The following is a 21,916-nucleotide window of genomic DNA, read 5'->3' on the forward strand; positions in this document are numbered from 1 at the left end:
CTTTCTTCCTTTTTAATATATGCGTTTAGTGCTATAAATTTCCCCCTTAGCACTGCTTTTGCTGCATCCCATAGGTTTTGGTATGTTGTGTTCTCATTTTCATTCGTCTCTATATATTTAGCAATTTCTCTTGCTATTTCTTCTTTAACCCACTGATTGTTTAGGAGTGTGTTGTTTAACCTGCAGGTATTTGTGAATTTTCTAAGTCTCTGATGGTTATTGACTTCTAATTGTATTCCATTGTGGTCAGAGAATGTGCTTTGAATAATTTCAATCTTTTTAAATTTATTGAGGCTTGTTTTATGTCCCAGCATATGATCTATTGTAGAGAATGTTCCATGAGCACTAGAAAAGTATGTGTATCCTGGTGATTTGGGATGTAATGTCCTGTATATGTCTGTTAAATCTAATTCATTTATCAGATTGTTTAGGTTTTCAATTTCCTTATTGGTCTTCTGTCTGGTTGATCTATCTATAGGAGAGAGTGATGTGTTGAAGTCTCCCACAATTATTGTGGAAACATCAATTGCTTCCTTTAGTTTTGCCAGTGTTTCTCTCATGTATTTTGTGGCACCTTTGTTGGGTGCATAGGCATTTACGATTGTTATTTCTTCTTGCTGAATTGCCCCTTTTATTAGTATGTAGTGGCCTTCTTTGTCTCTCAAAACATCCCTGCATTTGAAGTCTATTTTATCTGAGATTAATATTGCTACACCTGCTTTCTTTTGGCTGTAGCTTGCGTGAAATATGCTTTTCCATCCTTTCACTTTCAGTTTCTTTGTGTCCCTGTGTCTAAGATGAGTCTCTTGTATGCAATATATTGACGGTTCATTTTTTTTGATCCATTCTGCGAATCTATATCTTTTAATTGGGGAGTTTAATCCATTTACATTCAACGTTATAACCGTGAAGGCATTTCTTGAATCAGCCATCTTATCCTTTGGTTTATGTTTGTCATATTTTTCCCCTCTGTCTATTAATATCCTTTATTGTACCCATACCGAATCTCTTTAGTACTGAACCTTTCTCCAAGTCTCTCTGTCCTTTCTTTGTTTCTCTGTCTGTAGGGCTCCCTTGAGTATCTCCAGTAGGGCAGGTGTCTTGTTAGCAAATTCTCTCAGCATTTGTTTGTCTGTGAAAAATTTAAGCTCTCCCTCAAATTTGAAGGAGAACTTTGCTGGATAAAGTATTCTTGGCTGGGAATTTTTCTCACTCAGAATTTTAAATATATCGTGCCACTGCCTTCTTGCCTCCATGGTGGCTGCTGAGTAGTCACTACTCAGTCTTATGCTGTTTCCTTTGTATGTGGTGAGTTGCTTTTCTCTTGCTGCTTTCAGAACTTGCTCCTTCTCTTCTGTGTTTGACAGTGTGATCAGTATATGTCTCGGAGTGGGTTTATTTGGATTTATTCTATTTGGAGTTCGCTGAGCATTTATGATTTGTGTATTTATGTTGTTTAGAAGATTTGGGAAGTTTTCCCCAACAATTTCTTTGAATACTCTTCCTAGACCTTTACCCTTTTCTTCCCCTTCTGGGACACCAATGAGTCTTATATTTGGACGTTTCATATTATCTATCATATCCCTGAGGTCCATTTCGATTTTTTCAATTTTTTTCCCCATTCTTTCTTTTATGCTTTCATTTTCCATTCTGTCATCTTCGAGGTCACTGATTCATTGTTCAACTTCCTCTAGTCTTGTACTATGAGTGTCCAGAATCTTTTTAATTTGGTCAACAGTTTCTTTAATTTCCATAAGATCATCCATTTTATTATTTAGTCTTGCAATGTCTTCTTTATGCTCTTCTAGGGTCTTCTTGATTTCCTTTATCTCCCGTACTATGGTCTCATTGTTCATCTTTAGTTCTTTGAGTAGCTGCTCTAGGTGCTGTGTCTCTGCTGGTCTTTTGATTTGGGTGCTTGGGTTATCCATATCGTCTGGTTTTTTCATATGCTTTAGAATTTTCTGTTGTTTTTGGCCTCGTGGCATTTGCTGAACTTGATAGGGTTCTTTTAGGATTTGTAGACCAATTGAAGTCCTTATCTCTAATTTATCAGATCTACAGCTTCGTGGAGTACACTTTCTCTAACTAACCAGCAGGTGGCGTCCACGAGCCACCTGTTCTCCACAAGCCAGTTCTCCCCTGCTTAGCCTTTTTGGTGAGTGGGGGAGTGAGTCTTGTGGGGTCCAATTGGTGTACCAAGCTTGCGTGTGTAGTTGGTGTTGCCTGCCCTGTATATGGGGCGTGTTTCTGGGCAGTCAGGGAGGGGGGGGGGTGGCTCTAACAATCAAATCTCCCTGGTGATCCTAGAGTTTTAAAGCTGCTGCAATAGTCTAATCCTTCAGTTCAGTCCTGCCCCAGTTTGTCTCTGCCACTGACCCAGAAGTCCTTGGTATTGGCGTATGGCTCCTGAGACTTGCAAGTGGGCCCCTCTTCCAGGCCGTGCACCCCGGGTCCTCTGTTGAGGGATGACTGTGCTATGTCACAGGTGAGTGCCGTCCCCCCAGGGCAGTTCTGGGCTGCTGGGCTGTGTAGGGAGGCTCCCAGTCTGCTGAAATGATGGCTGAATGGGGATTTGTTAATTCACACTGCTCTACCTTCCCTACTCTGGGACAATCAGCTGAGGTTGCAGGGAAGGCTAATGTCCACGCCCAGTTTTGTGGTGTGTGCCTGTTATTTGAAGCACTTCCGTCACACTGGGTTATCTGGGGCAGTTCTGGGCTATGGGGCTGGCAATGAGCAGGAGTGTTTCCTGTCCATCAGGATGATGGCTGGGAGCGGACATCCCCCTTTTCTTGGGAAGTTGTGGTGTTTAGTGAATTTTCTCAGCCACTGGATTATTGTGTTTGTCTCAGAGCTCTCCTAGTTCTGCTCTTGGTTTGACCTGCCCAAATAGCAAGTCTTTGAAGCTTTCTGTATTGGGTTTCTTAGAGTAATTGTTTTAGAAAAAGAAAAAAGGATTAAAAAACAAAAACAAAAAGAAAAACAAAAACAAAAACAAAACAAAAAAAAACGGGCCCTCCTCAGAGATCTAATGGGTTATTGAAATGCTAAGAGAGAAAGCAACCAGGGCCATTAAGGAAAGGTCCACAGGGCAGAGAGATCAGCTTTTCTTCGGGATTTGCATATGCGCCTCAGGGCCCTTCCCCTTTCTATGTTCACCAGAACTCCAAAAATCCTCCGCTTTTATGTTGGAGTTTTTCGTGTTGTTTTTTTTCTATTTCTGTCTCCTCTCTGCTGGGCTGGCTGCTCTCAGATTCTCTGGTGTCTGGTCTCAGTCTATCTATGGTTGGAGTTTGGATCAGTAGAATGAGTTTCCGATAAGGGCTGCCACTGCAGTTCTCCCTTCTCCTTCCCGGAGCTGACAGCCCCTCCTCACCTGGGACTGAGCCTGGCAGGGAGGGGCGCGGGTCCCCTGGCCGCAAAAACTTACAGATTTTGCTGATCTCAGCAGTTCCACGTTTTCATGAGTGTTGTATGAAGTATGCCCAAAGTCAGATTGCTCTGTGGTGTCCAGTCCACGCAGTTCCTGGCTTTCTACCTACTTTCCTGGAGGAGTAACTAAAACATACAGCTCACCAGTCTGCCATCTTGCCCCGCCCCCCTCCTCTTTTTTAATATAAGTATTTAGATCTATAGATTTCCCTCTCACCACTGTGTTTGCTGCATCCCATAAGTTTTGGTATGTTGTGTTTTCATGTTCATTTGCCTGAAATATTTCCTAATTTTACTTGTGAGTTCCTCTTTCACCTTTTATTTGTTTAAGAACATGTTGTTTAATTTTCACTTATTTTCTATTTCTCCCTACATTGTTGATATCTAGCTTCATTCTGTTGTGGTTCGAAAATATACATTGTATGATTTCAGTGTTTTTGAATTTATTGAGACTTGTTTTGTGACCTAAGGTATGATATACCTTGGAGAAAGATCCATGCACACTCGAGAATAATGTGTTTTCTGTTTTACATAGGTGCAGTGTTCTATATTATTTGTTAGGTCTAGTTGGTTTAGTGTATCATTTAAGGCCTATACTTCCTTACTGATCTTCTGACTATATGCTTTATCTATTATTAAGAATGGTATTTTATCCATTATTAAGAATAGTTTTATCCATTATTAAGAATAGTCTCCATCTATTAATGTAGAACCATGAATTTCTTCCTTCAAGTCTGTCAGAATTTGCTTCATATATAACAGGCTCTGCTGTTAGATGCATATATATTTATAATTGTTACATCTTCCTGTTGAAGTATATAATACTTTATCAGTATATAATAACCTTATCAGTATATAATTTTATCAGTATATAATAACTGTCTTTGTCCTTTTATCAGTATATAATAACTGTCTTTGTCCCTTGTAAAATAAAGTCTGTTTTATCTGAAATTTGTATAGCCACCCCAGCTGTCTTTTGGTTACTGCTTGCTTGCTATTTTTCCATCCTTTCACCCTCAACCTACTTGTATCTTTGAATTTAAGGTGGATCTGTAGCATACAGCCTGTAGTTGGGTCATGCTTTTTTATCTGTTCTGCCAATCGCTGCCTTTTGACTTAAGGGTTTAAACCATTTACTTTTTTTTTTTTTTTTATTAAATTCAGTTTTATTGAAATACATTCACACACCATACAATCATCCATGGTATACAATCCACTGTCCACAGTATGATAACATAGTTATGCGTTCGTCACCACAATCTATCTCTGAACATTTTCCTTGCATCAGAAAGAAACAGAACAAGGATAAAAAATAAAAGTGAAAAAAGAACACCCAAATCATCCCCCCATCCCACTCCATTTGTCCTTTAGTTTTTATCCCCATTTTTCTACTCATCCATACACTAGATAAAGGGGGTGTGATCCACAAAGTCTTCACAATCACACTGTCACCCCTTGTAATCTACATTATTATATAATTGTCTTCAGGAGTCCAGACTGCTGGGTTGGAGTTTGGTAGTTTCAGGTATTTACTTCTAGCTATTCCAGTACATTAAAACCTAAGAGGTGTTATCTATATAGTGCATAAGAATGTCCACCAGAGTGACCGCTCGACTCCATTTGAAATCTCTCAGCCACTGAAACTATTTCGTCTCATTTTGCATCCCCCTTTTGTAAACCATTTACTTTTAAAGTCAGTTCTGATAATATAGGACTTTCTTTTGCCATTTTGCTATTTAGCCTTTGTAAGTCTTATACCTTTTTTGTCCCTCAGTTCTGTTAATGCCTACTTTTATAGTTATTTCATGTTTTTGTGTTACACCATATTGAGTGCCTTCTTACTTCTATCTGGATGTATTTTTCATCTGTTTTCCTGGTGGTTACCTTGGGGTTAAAATTTAATTAAATCCTAAATATATAACAGTAATATTTGGTTTGGTACCAACTTGACTTCAACAGCGTACACATATACTTTTCCTATACCCGTCCATCCCCCCATCTTGTTTTTTAACTTGTTACTCCTTAAATCTTTGTACATTGTGTGTCCAAAACCACAGATTTATTATAACTTTTTCTGCATTTGCATTTTAGTACCTGTAGGAGGTAAGAAGTGGGAATGCATACCAAACAATAAAGTACAATAACACTGGCATTTATAATTACCCAAATGGTTACCTTTATCTCCTTTATTTCATTATGCTGCTTTGAACCACTATCTAGTGTCTTTTCCTTTCATTCTGGAGAGCTCCCTTTAGCATAGCTTGTAGGCAGGTGTACTGGTTTGGATGTATTATGTCCCCCAAAAGGCCATGTTTTTTAATGCAGTCTTGTGGGGGCAGACATATTAGTGTTGATTAGGTTGGAATTCTTTGATTGAGTGTTTCCATGGAGATGTGGCTCAATCAACTGAGTGAAATGTTTGATTGGATAATTTCTGTGGAGATATGGACCCAAACCATTCAGGGTCAGTCTTGATTTAATCACTGAAGCCCTGTAAAAGAACTCACAAACAGAAGGAGCTCAGAGCAGCTAAGAGTGACATTTTGGAGAGCAGCTGAAGCTGAGAAATTTTGGAGATGGCTGTTGAAAGCAGACTTTTCCTGATGCTTTGGAGATGGTATCCCAGAGTTTGCTCTGGAGAAACTAAGAAAGGACAAAACACCCCAAGAGCAACATTTTGAAGAATGCACAAGAGCTGAGAGAGGAACTGGAACACAACCTGGGATTAGCAGATGCCAGCCTTCCCAGTTAACACAGGTTTTCTGGACACCATTGGCCTTCCTTTGGTGAAGTTATACTTGTGTTGATGCCTTGATTTGGACATTTTCATGGCCTTCAGACTGTAAATTTGTAACCAAATAACCCCCCTTTATAAAAGCCAATCCATTTCTGGTATTTTGCGTAACGGCAGCATTAGCAAACTGGAACAGCAGCTTTAGTGGTGATTAACTCCCGTAGCTCTCTTCCTCAAAGAGAGAGAGTCTCAATGGATATAAAATTCTTGGCTGTCAGTTGTTTTGTTTCAGCACTTTTTTTTAAGTACTTCAGCACTTTTTTTTTAAGTACTTCAGCCCGTTCCCTTCTTGCCTCCATGGTTTCTGATGAGAAGTTGGAACTTAGTCTGATTGGGACTTCCTTGTACATAACACATTGCTTTTCTCTTCTTTCAGAACACTCTCCTTGTCCTTTATGTTTGACAGTGTGATCAATATATGATGATGTATTTTTCTTCATGTGTATCCCCATTTGGTATTCTCTGAGGCTTCTTAGATGTGCATATTCATGTCTTTTGCTAAGTTTGGGTATTTCTCTGTCATTATTTCTTTGAATATTCTTTCTGTTCCTTTCATTCTTCTTCTTCTGGGACTCTAGTAACAACTATGGTACAGTTGATGGTGTCCTGAGGTGTCTTAGGCTATTTTAGGCTATTTTACCTTTTAATTTTCTTTTTCTGCTCCTCAGCCTGACTCATTTCAAGGGTCTTGTCTTTGAGTTCACTGATTCTTCTCTGAGCTCCAATAAACTCTTGAAACTCTCCTGGGAATTTTTCATATCAGTTATTGAGGTCTTCAACTCCAGTAGTTCTGTTTGATTCTTTTTTAAAATTTCTCTTCTTTTTACTGAGATTCTCGTATTGCTCATTCATTGTTTTCCTGGTATCCTCTTCTTCTTTCTCTATATTTTCATCTCCTTGAGCGTTTTAAGGTCAAATTTTTAAAGGTTTTGTTTAATGTATTCACATTCTGGTCTTTTATCTTGTTTGTTTAGATGGGCAATCATTTTCTGTTTCTTTGTTTGTCCTGTAATCTTTTGTTGCTCAATGTATATTTTAATATTTGCTATTAAATGATTTTAGTAGCAAAATGCTATTAAACATTTGTTATTAATATGCTGTTAAGCATTTAATAGTAACATGCTATTAAACATTTGCTATTAATGTGTTGCTTCTGGTATTTATTTATTTATTTATTTATTTATTTTATTTTATTTATGGCTGTCAGTTCCTTATGTTTGTATCCAGCTTGTGATAGAATAGCGATTTCCTTGAGTGCCAGGAGCTAACAAAAACAAACAAACCAATACAAAAGACACCTTTCACAGTATGTAAATAAGCTCTGGGTTTATGGTGCTCTCTTGCAGAGTTTAGTGCTCATATGAAGAAGAATAGTTCAAGATAAAAATACCTGTCTTTTCTGAGCCTGCGTCTTGACCTGGGCACAAGCACATGGTCTTAGGAATTCCCCTGTTTACAGGAATCCAAATGTCCTCTCTGCTCCTTTGAAATAGTCTCCTTCTCCCCTCCTGGGTGCTCCATTGTATGTTTTAAAGCTGGTAATGTTCTTCTGCTGGCCACTTTGACTTAATTGTTACTTATGCTGCTTTAGCTTTCTGTAAACTGCTTCTTCCTACAAGGCAACTTGTGCAAGGGTGAGGGCATGCTTGAGATGAATTTCAAGCACACATAGATGAATCTCAAATGCACTGTAAAAAGTGAAAGAAGCCAGATTTGAGGTTATATACTATATGATTCCATTTATATGATATTTTGGAAAAGGCAAAAAAAAAAGGGTGTGTGTGTGTGTGTGTGCTAAAAACAATTAGTGGTTGCTGGGGGATGGAATTAGGAAAAGTTGACTGTAAAGTGGTATAAAGAACTTTTAGGTGTGATGGAACTACTGTTTAAAAAGCAAAAACAAGCAACAATGACCAAAAAAAAAAAAAAAAAAAAAAAAAAAACACCTCACAATACCAAGTGTTGGTGAGGAGGTCTTTTAGGCTGCCACCTGATAGATTGGCACCAACATACAGGCACCCTAGTATATTCATAGGGGTTACTCTGGTCCCTCCAGACCAGCACCAGGGACCCACAATGGAAGACAAGGCCACGTGTGCTGTGCCAGAGAGGGCATAGGGAAAGGGCCAACAAGGGCAGCACAAGCTTCTCCTACCAGTTTTAAGTTGTGTTTTCTTGATTTAGCAGTTACTACACATGTCTATCTGTTTTTCAGAGTTTTGCTTCTGAATAGTTCATACTCTAGTTTTCCCCCATTGGAATTTCTCTCTTTAAAATATTTAGTAACCTCTTTGTTTCTAAATCCAGTACATCCTTTTCAGTTTCATTTTACTTGACTGTGTACCACTTATCACCTGTTGACTATTCCCTCCTTTAAATCTTCTTTTCCCTGATCTCAGTGATATCACACTGCCATGATTTTCTTCCTTTCTCCCTGGCTTCTTCTCAGGCTTGGTAACGGACTCTTCTTCCTCTGTCTTGTCTTGTTTAAACTCAGGTTTATTGAGGTATAATTTACATATAGTAAAATTTTTCTTCCTAGTGTATGGCTTTATGCATTTTGCATTTTGACAAACACAAATAGTAATGTAACTGTAACCAAAATTAAGATATAGAGTAGTTCCTTTGCACCTTAAAGTTCTTTATACCACTTTATAGTCAACTTTTCCTAATCCCATCCCCTGGCAACCACTAATTCTTTTTAGCACCCCCCCCTTTTTTTTTGCCTCTTCCAAAATATCATATAAATGGAATCATATAGTATGTAACCTCAAATATGGCTTCTTTCACGTTTTACAGTGCATTTGAGATTCATCTATGTGTGGTGGTAGTTCATTCCTTATTATTCCTGAGTAGCATTCCATTTACAGATATACCATAGTTTGTTTATCCATTCACCAGTTGAGGACATACAGAATTCTAGTTTTCAGAGAATATGAATTAAGCCACTATTAACATACATGTATAGGTTTTTTTTGTGAGCGTATGTTTTTATTTTTCTTGGGTAAATACCTAGGAGTAGGATTGTATGGGTGTATGGTGTGTGTTTTTAAGAAACGACCAAAACTGTTTTCTAAAGTGGCCTACCAATTTTGTGTTCTCACCAGCAATGTATGAGAATTCCAATTGCTTTACCTCCTCACCAGCACTTGGTATGTGAGGTTTTATTTTGGTCATTGTTGCTTTTTAAATTTCTTTGCTTTTAAAAAGTAATTGTTCCTTAGGGTTTCCCTCTCCTTTTGCAGTCTTTTTCTCTTATCCTGTATTCTCTGCCACAGTGTTCTTTTCTACTTACATTTTTATTCTTATTCATTGATTTAAAAATATTTGCTGAGCATCTACTTTGTGCTAGGTACTGTTTAGGAACCAAGAATACACTAAGGATCCCTACCCTCATTGGAGCTTATATTCTGAAAACTTCCAAGTCCATATTTTTTACATCACATTTCTTTCTTGAGCTCTATACCTATATATGTTAAGCTGCCTTCTGGACATAATCATTTGAGATTTCCCATAGGTATGTCAAAGTCAATATATCTAACCCTGAATTCGTCATCTCCCTCAGCCTGCCCCCTTCTTGTATTTCTATTCTGAATGAATGATGTCACATCCAGCCAGTAGCTCAAGCTAAAAACCTAGGCAACATCATTTTTTCCTTATTCTCCCACATTTCCCACATTCAATTAGCCATTAAACCTGATTAATTTTACCTCCAAATATGTTATTAATTTATCTATTTCTCTCAACTTCCTCTGCCACTTTCCTAGTTCAGGCCATGATCCTGTAAGTGCAACAGTTTTCCTTTTGTGCCTCCTTGACACACTTCCGTAACATCAGTGCCCTCTACCCTGCCCAACCATACCACAGTTCTCTTTCTAAAATGGCAAATCATATCCTAATTTTCCCATCTCTAGATAATTCCAAATCCCTAACACACTTAATTCCTGAACATTACTTAAGACCCCACCCCCCACCCCCGACCCCCCATCCCTGTGATCAGATTCTTTTATAACCCTGCAGCGTCATAGTCAGATATGTTAGAACTCAGTTTGCTGAATGTGCCGGATTCTCTCTTATTTCTAGGCCTCTGGCTATGTAATTTCTTGTCCTGGAATATTTTAACCCCTATTATCAGAACTTATGCCTAGCTAAACCTAACTATCCTCAGTAATTGTTCTACTAGCAGGTGAGATGTTTTAATGCAGATTTGGGAATTGGGGTTGGGAAGAAAACTTGCTTAGTTAAATTCTTATAATGGTACTGGGCAGAAGTGGTAAGAATAGGGGGGACTGGTTTGTCAAAGAGCATGACTGTTGTTATTTTCAGGGGTAGGGATGGACCAAGTAGATAGGATGAGATCATTCATTCACTTTATTAATACAATAGATAGTTATTTAGCACCTACTGTGTAAAAGAAATTGCTATGCAGTGCTCTGGAGTATTCGAAGATGAGGCAGTGTCTGCATGCAGAAGCTTTATTGGGCCCAGAATTTCACTGAGAAATAGCACTGTCACTGGCCTGGGGCAATCTAGGTCATTAGACATACTCTACTGAGTATGATTATTTTTCAGTTTTCTTTTAAAAAGAAACTGAATAATTAACTCTCTAGCAGTTTCTATGGCAACTGTGCTATAGCCTGGGAGAATTTTCTTATAGGCCCTCCCCCAAGGTTGGCAAGTTAAATAAATAATGAAAATTAAAAAATCACTCACTAAACCAATATATTCTTTCTGAGGTATAAGAAGAGGAGACCTAGTGATAGGAAGAAGGTAAGTACATAGGAAGAAAACTGACCTTTATTGTATGGTTAAACTGAACAGCCTGTGACCAATTAGTACATATCCCCAGTATGGGGGTCAGCTCAGGGAACGATACCATGCTGGGTTGGCATCATTGAGTGCCCCCAGAATTTTGAGTCTTACCGTAAACTCTCAAGGGAGCCACATCCTCTGAACTCTGAGGGCTTTCTAGACCAGACATTGAAGATCCCTCAGTATGTCTTAGGACTTTTGGATTGTGCAAATCTAGGAGTATTTTCTTCTGCTGCCTATTTATTGGGAACCTGTACAGCAGGCAAAAACATAGCAGCATGATAAAACAATACCATATGCTGAGTGCTCACCATGTTCCAGGGACTGTGCTGAGCACTTGACATGCATTTTCTCATATAACCCTTACAATATTCTAGTAAGACCTGTGCTGTTATTATTCTCATATTACAGATATGGAAACTTACAGGTAGTAAAAGGCATAGCCAGAGGAACTTAGCTCTCTTTGACTTCAAAGCCCATTTTCTTAACTATGAAGCTAAATTACTCCTTGTTTCTTGGGATAAAAACTGGTTTTTCATGATATCTTTGTCACATTAGTTGCCTCAAATTCAGTTTGAGTGTGGCACAGAATTTAATATTGAGTTTTTGACTTTGACAAATGAGTGGAAAATGTTTTCAGTTTTCTCCTGTCTTTCAAATCTTCTGTTTTAATGGGTTTTATTAAAAGTCTATAGGCAATATAGGAAAAAATGGCTATCTCTAAGGATCCCACAAGCTACAGTTTTTTTCATTGGAAAATTAGAGATTAAGTGCTTATGAAATGGACATTGCTGTGCTTTGTCCTTTTAACTTTTGGTAGAGAACAGCAAAATTTCATGTCATCACTCTCAGACAAGGGGGTCCATCCCCTCTCTTACCAGGTCAGGGCTGAGCTTCTCATGGATATACTGTGGTAGGCTCTATGGTGAACATGGAGAAAAGGAAGGGTTTCTTAGAGGCAGGAAATAATTTTTTGTTCTTATTTTGACTAAGGAAGGGCACATGAACTCCTACATGATGATGTTCTGAGACTTAGGCCAGAAAGATCCCCCCACCTACCCCTATATAGGAAATAGCAGAGAATAAGAGTAATTTATAGATTTGTCTCATGCTCAGTAGAAAGCAGGTGCTCTATGTATTATGTGAAGTTAATGGAATACAAGTAGGATAGGTGCCAGTAAGGCAGGGTATATATAATTGGTGGGAATGGGAAAATGATTTTTGGATTCCTTCTAAAATTTTCTATGTTACTTCTTTTTTGCTACCGCTTGCTGTTTTCTTAGGTCACTGGACCTATTGGGGCTGGGGAGAACATCAGAGTACGTAAGAATTTGAATTCCTTATAATTTTCTTGCGCGTACCCTTTAACACACGCTTTCCTAACTATGAAGCTGGATGTTCATGCATACAAACATGTATAATCCCATTTTCCCCTCCTTTCCCACTTGAAGTTTAGGAGACAATTGCCTGCAGTGGAATGTTGAGTATTTTTAGTCTAGTTTCTTCAAGACTTTTTGTGTGTGAGTGTGATAAATTTCAAACTAAAGTCCCAGTTCATAATCTTGGAAGGCTCTCCCTCTCACACCTCCCCGAACATACTCTCACCCCGGGAGACGCAGTACCATCAGACTCCCAGTGTAGGAAACCCTCCCTTGGTCTCTTGGCTAAGAGGTACAGTGGCCAGAAGAAGGCTTATTATTGGGAGAGGACTGTACTAGAGTCAGAGTCATTGGTGCACGTTCTGAATTAGCTGGGTTTCTTGTCTGTATAATACCAAGACTGTGGAAAATATGCAGAGTAGACTGCTCTCTGGGTTTCATTGGTCCAGTAAAGTGAATGCCATTTCAGCCAAAAACTTAGTTTTGTGAAGCAAACAAAAGGCTGTGTACATGGGCTGATTCTCCTTGAAGTAGCCTGGCTAGGCAGAGGCCTACTTTGTTCTAGGGCTTAGAGAGTGTAGCCAGTTCTTTCCAGCAAGATATACAGCCCTAAACTGACATTACTGGCTCTGTTACCCATCTGACAGGGGTTCTGGCTAAGTCCTAGTGATTAGGTGTCTGATAGCTGCTAAGTGGGAAAAGTTTGGTTACATTACTGGAACTTCTCATGGAGAGTGTACTTTCCTTGATTTGAATCCTGAATATTTACACTGTTAGGAAGGTTATGCCCAAAGACAGCCTAAGAGAGACTCACATACCTTTAAGTTTTTCAAATAGAAAAAAGTAACTGAGCCGTGAAAATATGTCTGAATTCTTTTTCCTTTCTTCTCTGGTGTTAAAATTCTAGCTGTAGTCTTGGTTTAAAGATAGGGACTTATCCCAGGAGCACCAGGTACCAGAGAGCCTCATTGTTAAATATTTCATTCAGTTTTGTTTGAGTGCCTGCTATATACCTGGGGTCCTCCTTTGCCCCAGGTTAGATTACTTTCCCAGCCTACTTTTCAAGATTTATTTTCTATCATTCCCTTCCATGTCCTTTTATACCGTTGCTAAATGAACTACAAAATGTTTCTCAAAAATATGTAGCCTTTCCCAACCATTGGGCCTCTAATCATGCCATTGCATTTATCCAGATTCTAGAAAGTATTTCTCTCCCTCCAGCCTTCATCTGTTGAAACCCACCCTTCTTTCAAAGCCGTCTTCTCCATAAAACTTTCTCTACTCACCCTATAGGAAGTGGGTTTTACTCTCATTTCAACTAGTACAGTATTTGGTTTGTACTATTATCATGGTAGTTACTTCCTTGTTTAATGATTTAGTATTTGTATCCATGTGCTCTCTCTCTAGACTTACATTATACTCTGAATGTTCTGTGTTTAGCCTTTCACTTGTAGGTATTCAGTAAATATTTGGATGTATAAATTTTCCCAGGCTTTTAACTTTCTGTCTTTCAAATAGACTTTACCAGGGGCCTTTCAGCTTTTTCCCTCATATTAGCTCACAAGTCTCTCTTTAGGCTAAGTGACCAAACCTGCACTCAGCTTCTTTCTCAGTGAAGCCAGGTGTTTTCAGGTCTGTTTGATATGGTGTTGTGGAGTAGGTTATGGAGCCAGTAAAAAGATGATCACTGCCTCACTAGAAGCATAAGTCTTTTATTCAAACTGAAATTTTACACATTTTCCTTAATTTCCCTTTTTAGTTTCTAATCAACTGTGTATGATGCCAAATTTGCTTTCTGAGGAAATAGGGTATGGTGAGGGGAGAAAAGCTGGCCTTTTCTGTTTCTCTTCTCTCACTCCACTTCTTTGTATTTCCTTTCTCCTACCCTCTACTGCTTTTCATATTTTTGTCTATTCCCAGCCTCTTCTTTCCTTGGATACTTTGTTCCTTAAGATTTTCCCTTTATTTCTTTAGTATGGAAATGTCGTCAGCCTTTAGGAAAGTTTTGACCTAGCAAAATAATAAAGCATAGCATTATTAAGGAGTTATAGATCAGATGCAGTGAGAAACTAAGGGTCCATACATGTACTTTCCATTTCTGGATTATGGGCTACTAACTCTGACCATGCTACCCTCTCCTGGCCTCATAATCAGTAGGATTATCTATCACTGTTCCCTCACTTGGACATTCGATCTCAGTTCTCTCGATTCTCTGCTAATACTTCTGATGCCAAATTCAAGTAGACTTCTGACTTTGTCTTCTCTATTGCTTCTGTACCTTCATCTGTATGCATGAATAGTCCAGCACTGACTTCTTCAGACTTACTCCTTTTGTGGGTTCAAAAAGAAATTAAGTCTGAAAAACAAACTGGTTTTGTCTCTTGATCCTTTCTTTTCAATCTTCTGAACAACTACATAAAGGGCTAAAACCAGTGCCTCCAAAGTCTCTTTTTCCCTAGTGTGTGATGAGAATATAATCTTTGTAAGCAGAATGCTTTGCATTCCTATTGTTTGCTTTTGTTTTCCATCTTTACTGTGTGTGCCCTGGTGAAGGGACTGCCTTACTTTAACTTGCAAGGGTTCTAGTATTGTTTGTGAGCATTTGAAGATTTGCCTTTCTCTTGTTGATGACCACTCTCCTCTCTTTTTTTTTTTTTTTTTTTTTTTTAATAGTGTCTATCACATTGTTGTAAACTCAAATGGGGGGAAAAATGGGAAAATCTCATAGACCTCCTTCTTAGCCCTATCCCCAGCTGTGCCCATGAATGTTGTCTGGAATCCTGTGTTCAGATTTTCTTCCTTGCCTCTAAAACACACATGTTTAAGCTCCCTATCTCTTTGAGTGGAACAGTTATCTACCAGGTTGTCTAGCATAGAAGCCAAGGGCTCCTTTCCCTGTTACCTTTTATTTGTCCCCAAGTTTTATCAATTATGTCTGGAAAATTTTTTCTTGTTCATTTATTTTTTTCCATTTCCTCTGTATGGATGCAGGTCTTTATCTCCTACCTGAGCTATTGAAAAGCCTAATCTTATGACACTGCCCACATTGCTACCAGAGTTATCTTTAAAAATATTAGCATGAGACATCCATAATCTGCTAAAACTACCTCCATTTTGGAACTGTGCATGCTTCTTTTCCTTATTCTGAGCCAAATAAGAACTTGACAAGAAAGGACTATTGAGACCTTGTTAATCATACACATTTGGGGATGGATGTCGAAATGGCTTCTTTATAAAAGTCTACAAAGTGCTATTAGGTTGAGTTCCCTTTCTAAGCACAATGTTACATGTTTTTACTTTTGATTAGAACATGATTGCTAACTGTGGCCATTTTCGCTTATATAAACACATACACACAAAATTGTAGCCAGTCAGGTGCTGACCTGAAACTTAGAGATAATTCTATGAATTGTAGTCATTGCTATTAGATAAACTGGGCTACATTGTCAGCAAGATCTTATTGGCAGTGTGTATGTTTTCCTCTTCTCTTTCAGCCCATTCCTTGAATGGGAATTCTGAGCCCAGGGTGTTAGTGCTTGATAGGAATTGTTAGAAAAACCTGACATTGCTGCAAGACAGTAAAAACTGCTGTTCTAAACATCTAGAGCTTTTGGCTTGACTTCTGAGCCTTGATTTTGACCATTCTGACTTCTAGGACCAGCTACTGACGTTGTATCTGCTTATTTGATTCAGCATATGCACTTTAAAGTCTAAAGAAACAAAATCTGTCTTTTCTGAGATACGGAAAAGCTACTTCTTTCCCTCTGCTCTCCTTTGATAATGGTAGAGGGCCAGAATCTATTTATGACACTTAAAAGCAGATTTTTATTAGGATTATAATACCTATAGCAGCATAAATTCTGGAGAATTCCTGCATTGGGAGAATGCAACTTGAAGCTCCTCTAAGAATGAGCATTGAAATTAAAACCAGTGTCTTATCTCATTTGATAAGAAGAGAGACTTATGGATATTGAGAGTTCTGCACTGGACTTTGAGGTCACTAGACTCATGTGCAGTGCAGCTTTCTACTGTTCTCAAGGTCTAGGTTTGTGGCTACCTGATTTGGAAGCAGAAAAATTTTGAAAAACTAATTAAAGCTGGAATGCTTTGATTATGCTTATTCCACAGCTTTTGAAGACCCTGATAGTGCCGTCGATGATCGAGATAGTGACTATCGCAGTGAGACTAGCAATAGCATCCCGCCTTCTTACCATACTACTTCCCAGCCCAATACTTCTGTGCACCAGTTCCCTGTTCCTGTTCGCTTGCCACAGCAGCTGCTACTTCAGGGCAGTTCCCGGGAATCTTGCAATGACTCTATGCAAAGTTATGACCTCGATTATCCGGATCGGAGGACCCTCAGGTGGGTATTGGGGACAAAGCATTTTCCCCTTCTAATAATACAAGTACCATGTTGCAGCTTGCAACTGGGATTTGGCAACTTTAACCTAAGATGGTAGTGGAAGTGTAGCAGTATGATGGGCCAAGCTACAGTCATTTGGTGTAGAATAGTGATTCTCTTTTTTTCTCTTCCGCAAGAAGAGAAAAATGTATATTCACATTTATACATTTCCATCAGGAAAGTATTTCTCTTTATAAATTCTTTCATTCTTACCTGGTAGGCGCATGCCTGCCTAGGGCAGATGGCTGATAAAAAAAAAAAACCTCCTCCCTGCCCAGCCCAGTGATTTTGATATACCCATCACCAAGATTTAAAAAACAAAAATCACAGATGTTAAATGTTTGGGTAATACTTCCTGCCTAAGTATTTCCCTGGCAACTTTAGAAGAAAACCAGTATGATCTTACCACAATTCAGTACTTTTGCTGAAACTTTAACTTTATTTTATTAATTTCTTAAATGTAAAAACATTTACTTCATTCAGAAAATTTAGAGGTACAATACAGTATACAGTAAAGAATCTATCCCCCACATCTATTATCCTCCTACATTCCATCCCCATCCTTCCCTCTGTTGTTTGTTTTTATGTATCCTTCCAGAGACCATTGTCATATATATATTTATGAGTATAAAAGCAAATACATAAATGTATGCTTACCCTTTCATCCCAAACTTTTAAAAAAAATTCAAACTTTAAGAAAATTTGAAGGAATACTACAATGAACATCAACATTCGCATTGCCTAGATTCACCAGTTGTTAATATTTTGCCACGTTTACTTTATCTCATTCTCTCTAATGTATACACACATACACATGCATTTCTGTTTCTGAATCATTGAAAGTAAGTTGCAGATAACCATGTTACTTCACCCTAAAGTGTTTTAGCATGTAACTCCTAAGAAAAAAAACTTTTTTCTACCTAACCTCAATATTATACTCACACTCAAGAAATGAAATGATATGATAATATTATCTCATATATAAGCCATATTTAAATTTTGTCCAGTTGTCTCAATAATGTCCTGTATATATATTTTTTTCCTTTTTGATCCAGGATCCAATCAGGGTTTATACTACATTGCATGTGATTTTTCTGTTTCTTTATCTTTAGTCCTCTTTAATCTAGCAAAATTCACTCATCTAGCTGTCCTTCCTCCTTCCCTCCCTCCCTTCTTCCCTCCTTTCCTCCTTCCCTTCTTTCCTCCTTTCCCTTCCCTTTCCTTTTTCTTTTTTCTTTCTTTCTTTTTTTTTTTTTTTTTTGTCTTATAAGGCGCTGACATTTGACATTTTTTAGAGAGTCCAGGACAGTTGTTTTGAGAATTTTAGAATGCCTCTTAATTTGATTTTGTCTGATTTTTGTTCATGTTTAGAATCAGGTTAAACATTGTTTTCAAAAAACGTTACATATGTAATATTTCCTTCACAATTCATCAGAAGGCACATAATGTCACTTTGTCTCATTATTGATGTTTCGTTTGATGTCTTCGTTAAGATGGTGTATTCCAGATTTCTCCATTGTAAAGTTACCTTTTCTCCCTTGTAATTAATAATCTCTGGGGTGGTACCTAAGATTGTGTCAATATCCTCTTTTCCCACGACCTTTTACTCAATGATTTTAGCTTCCATTGATGATCCTTGCCTGAATAAATTATTTCATTGGTTGGAGATTAGTTTTTTAAAAAATCTTTCAAATTTAGCACATACTTTTGGTTTTTAGGATTCACCGTTACCATAGGATAATCTCAGTTTTTTTTTCTCACATCACCAAATTGGTGAATATTATCCTGAGCTTTGTTGTCCACCCACCTGCTAGACAACATCCTGTCTTAGCTTTTCTCTGAGAATATGTTCAATGAAATATTTTCATATACCAACCATAGTATTGAATTCTCATTCCTTACATTTCAATTCTAAAAGGAAACATACCAGGAATCCTATTGAAGTTGGTCCCAGCTCCTTCCTGGTTTATAAATTGAATGTTTGTTTATTTTATTCATTTAATTGTAGTTGCTTATATTGTCCTACTTCAAAAAATATAGCAAAAAAGTTTTTTCGACCCTCCTTCTCCTTGTACCATGTACAGTCTGTGTCTGCAGCCATTAGATTTGAAGGTCAAGCAGTAATAATGGCACAACAGCCTAAATAACTGTATACTATCACATTTGGGCAAAGCATAATTTGCCTATATATAATATTGGCCATTTCAGTTATTTCCTGGGTTACTGCTTTAATAAATAATACTTAGAAGAGCATTAGTGATGTCATTTAATTTGCAAATTTTTTTTCCTATTGTAGATATAATGAATCCAGAATAACAGAATTTTCACTGATTTGAGGTTTGACAATAGAGTTGGATATTATATGGCCAAAGTGTATCTAGTGTAAATAGTGATGGACCAAGAGAATATTAGTCTTACCCTTGAAGATTTTTAGTGACTAAGTGACTGATTTTGTTTTTATTTCCTAAATAATACTATTGGATGTCAGAGCTATAAAAGAACACATTCAACTGACAAGCTTCTAGTCTGTAGGCCCTCTCTACCCCTCAGCCCCGCCTCAGGACACAGGAGATACACAGTCTCTATCCTTGTGAAGGGAAGGTCAGTTATCTTCTGTATCCATCTTCTCGGTGTGTAGCTTCTGCTGTTATAATCAGTGTAGGGAAAGATTTTCATTTCACCATGGTCATCAATGCATGTATCCTTTAGATTTCACAAACAATTACTGCATTTTAAATAATTTGCTGTTCTGGGTAGTATAAAAAGATTTAATTTCTAATGATAGTCAATGATTGTTTATATATTATATATAATTATAATATTATATATTATGTATATATTTTTCTTTTTTAAGAATTTGACTGAATATTTGACTAAATTCTTGACTATACAGTCTCAAAATACAGTTTTCATCAACTTAACAGCTTGGCTTCTTTTCAGATCCAAATTAATTAACAAATTTAGGTTTCTTTAAATATTTGGTTGTATTTTTATGGTATACTTAACAATTTCTAAACTTTGGCATTGCCAATGAATTCTAGATATTGATAAAGCAAGTTCTTTTTTGTTTGTTTCTTAGAAAATAAAAGGACCCTAAAAACTCACCAGTTGCAAATGGTTGCGAGTGCAGCATTTTGAAATTGGTATTGTATCTGTTCTTTTCCAGATGTGGAAAAAACTATTTCACTACATTGATATAATATTGATTTAAGAACATGTTGGTTTCCTTATCCTATTTTTTTAGCCTGAATGGATTTTTATCAAATTGGAATTTTACTGTACTAATCTTCTCATTGAACATGTGCTACATCTTATAACTTGTTTCTTCCTTTTCCTTGTTTCTCTTTCTTTTCTTGCCTTACCGTTCCTCTGCTTGTATTCCCTTCCATCAGACAAGGCTCACAGGCAAAAAATGACAGAATTAGGATTATTCCAGCTTTCTCTGATGACTATGAAGACCAGGAAAATATAAATGAGGAGGTAGAGGGGAAAATAGCACAGAATTTTCTAGAAAATAGTAACATAAACTTGAAGGAAGCAGAAATAAAAGAAATCAGAACCTTTCCAAAAATTGATGAATATTTTAATCAACAAGAACAACCAAAATATAAGAATTGGAAAAAGATACAATCTCAGAGCCAGCAAACAGAATTCTCTACTGCCTCTAATTTTGACCTTAAGTTTGAAACATCTGTTTTCTCCAGATATCCCCAGAAATATGAAGCAATAGATAGGAAAAGGAAAAAGAAACCCTTTTACAGTCATTTTGAAGAAGGTGAAAGACGGCAATATGAAGATAGGTCTAGAACTAAGACTAACTTGAAAAGTACATATCCAAATACTAAAAATTGTAACCTTTGCCACATTGAAAAGAAGAAACAAAATTACCCAGTTTTGCATCCCTACAAAAATGGATTTGAGGTTAAGAATGGCATGTGGACTACTACACTAGAAAGTCATGATTATGATTTCCACAGTTGTTTTAAGAACTGTGAAAATACATCTAGCTCAAACCAGCATGTCACTAATTTTACTCCATTAGATATTCTTGAAGATTCTACTAGCAGTACTTCTGATGATCTACTAGGTTCCCCCATTTCTGATAAGCAGGAAGGTTTATTGTCACCAACATGGCATCCAGTCTACATCCACCACACTGGAGACTTTCCTGAAGAATATTACGTAGCAGATCCAGCATTCCCATTACAAGGGGTGACTTGTGATACAGACATACTTGGTAATATGTCTGAATGCTTCAGAGAAGAGGTGATCCCCCCCTCTATTCAGGAGCCCAGGGAGGACTATATTGATACTATGGAAGGGCTTCAGTGTTTGGTAGAAACAGTGTCAGAATATTTAGCAGAGAAGGAAGAGGAGATTAATAGATTTGGCCCCCTTTCAAAAACTGAAAAAACACATAAATACAATAATACCATTGATAATACAGAACAGAGAATGCTTGGGAATCAAATAACACCTTTAACCATTGTCAAGAATGACAAGGACAAGGCCGTCTCTTTCCCTGGGTTGAATGAGGTAAAATGTGATGTTGGTTCCTTGTTCAGTTCGCTCACAGAAAAGGTTGGTGCAGACAAAAAGTATCTGACAACCTCTGTGGAAAAGCTAGTTCCAGAGAAAACAGAAACTCTTAATCAAATGGGGGCTGCTAATTCAGGATCTAGACCCAGAGCCAAATCAGTATTGGAGAAGGACCTTTCCATGCCATCTCTATTATCTTCTGAAACAGTTGATAGTAAGGATATTGGCAGATACGGCATAATCTTTGAAAATGAGCACACAGGCAATAACATGGGGAGTTTAAGCTTTCAGAATGCAACAGAAACTATTGGAAGAGACTCGGCTCCCCAGAGTCAGAGTTCAGTTATAAAGTCTGTTCTTAGTGTGCTGAATCCATTAAAGATCTTTTCAGAAAAGGAGGGAACAAAAAAAGAAGATGACCAGAGCAAGCCACCAAGAAAAGAAAGTTTTGTTGAGTGTGGTTCAGAGCCAAATCAAAGAGAAGACACTCTTGGCAATCACAGTAGTAGCAACATCTCTACTACTTTAGATGTTAGTGATGGAGAAACTGCCAGC

General features: G+C 37.6%; 1 protein-coding gene across 4 annotated transcripts in view; it reads left to right on the forward strand.

Annotated features, from left to right (window-relative positions):
* UNC13B (unc-13 homolog B) overlaps window positions 1-21,916 on the forward strand; it is a 322,323-nt gene that overhangs the window by 178,762 nt on the left and 121,645 nt on the right. For 2 of the 4 annotated variants that reach the window (XM_037850969.1, XM_037850970.1), the window contains exons 8-9: window positions 12,325-12,360; window positions 16,549-16,783. In XM_037850969.1, the coding sequence (XP_037706897.1) occupies window positions 12,325-12,360; window positions 16,549-16,783 (271 nt within the window). The remainder of the gene's footprint in view (window positions 1-12,324; window positions 12,361-16,548; window positions 16,784-21,916) is intronic. The other 2 variants (XM_037850971.1, XM_037850973.1) reach the window with 1 other exon arrangement.

This window comes from Choloepus didactylus, chromosome 10 (assembly GCF_015220235.1).
Source record: "Choloepus didactylus isolate mChoDid1 chromosome 10, mChoDid1.pri, whole genome shotgun sequence".
Lineage (NCBI taxonomy): Eukaryota > Metazoa > Chordata > Mammalia > Pilosa > Megalonychidae > Choloepus > Choloepus didactylus.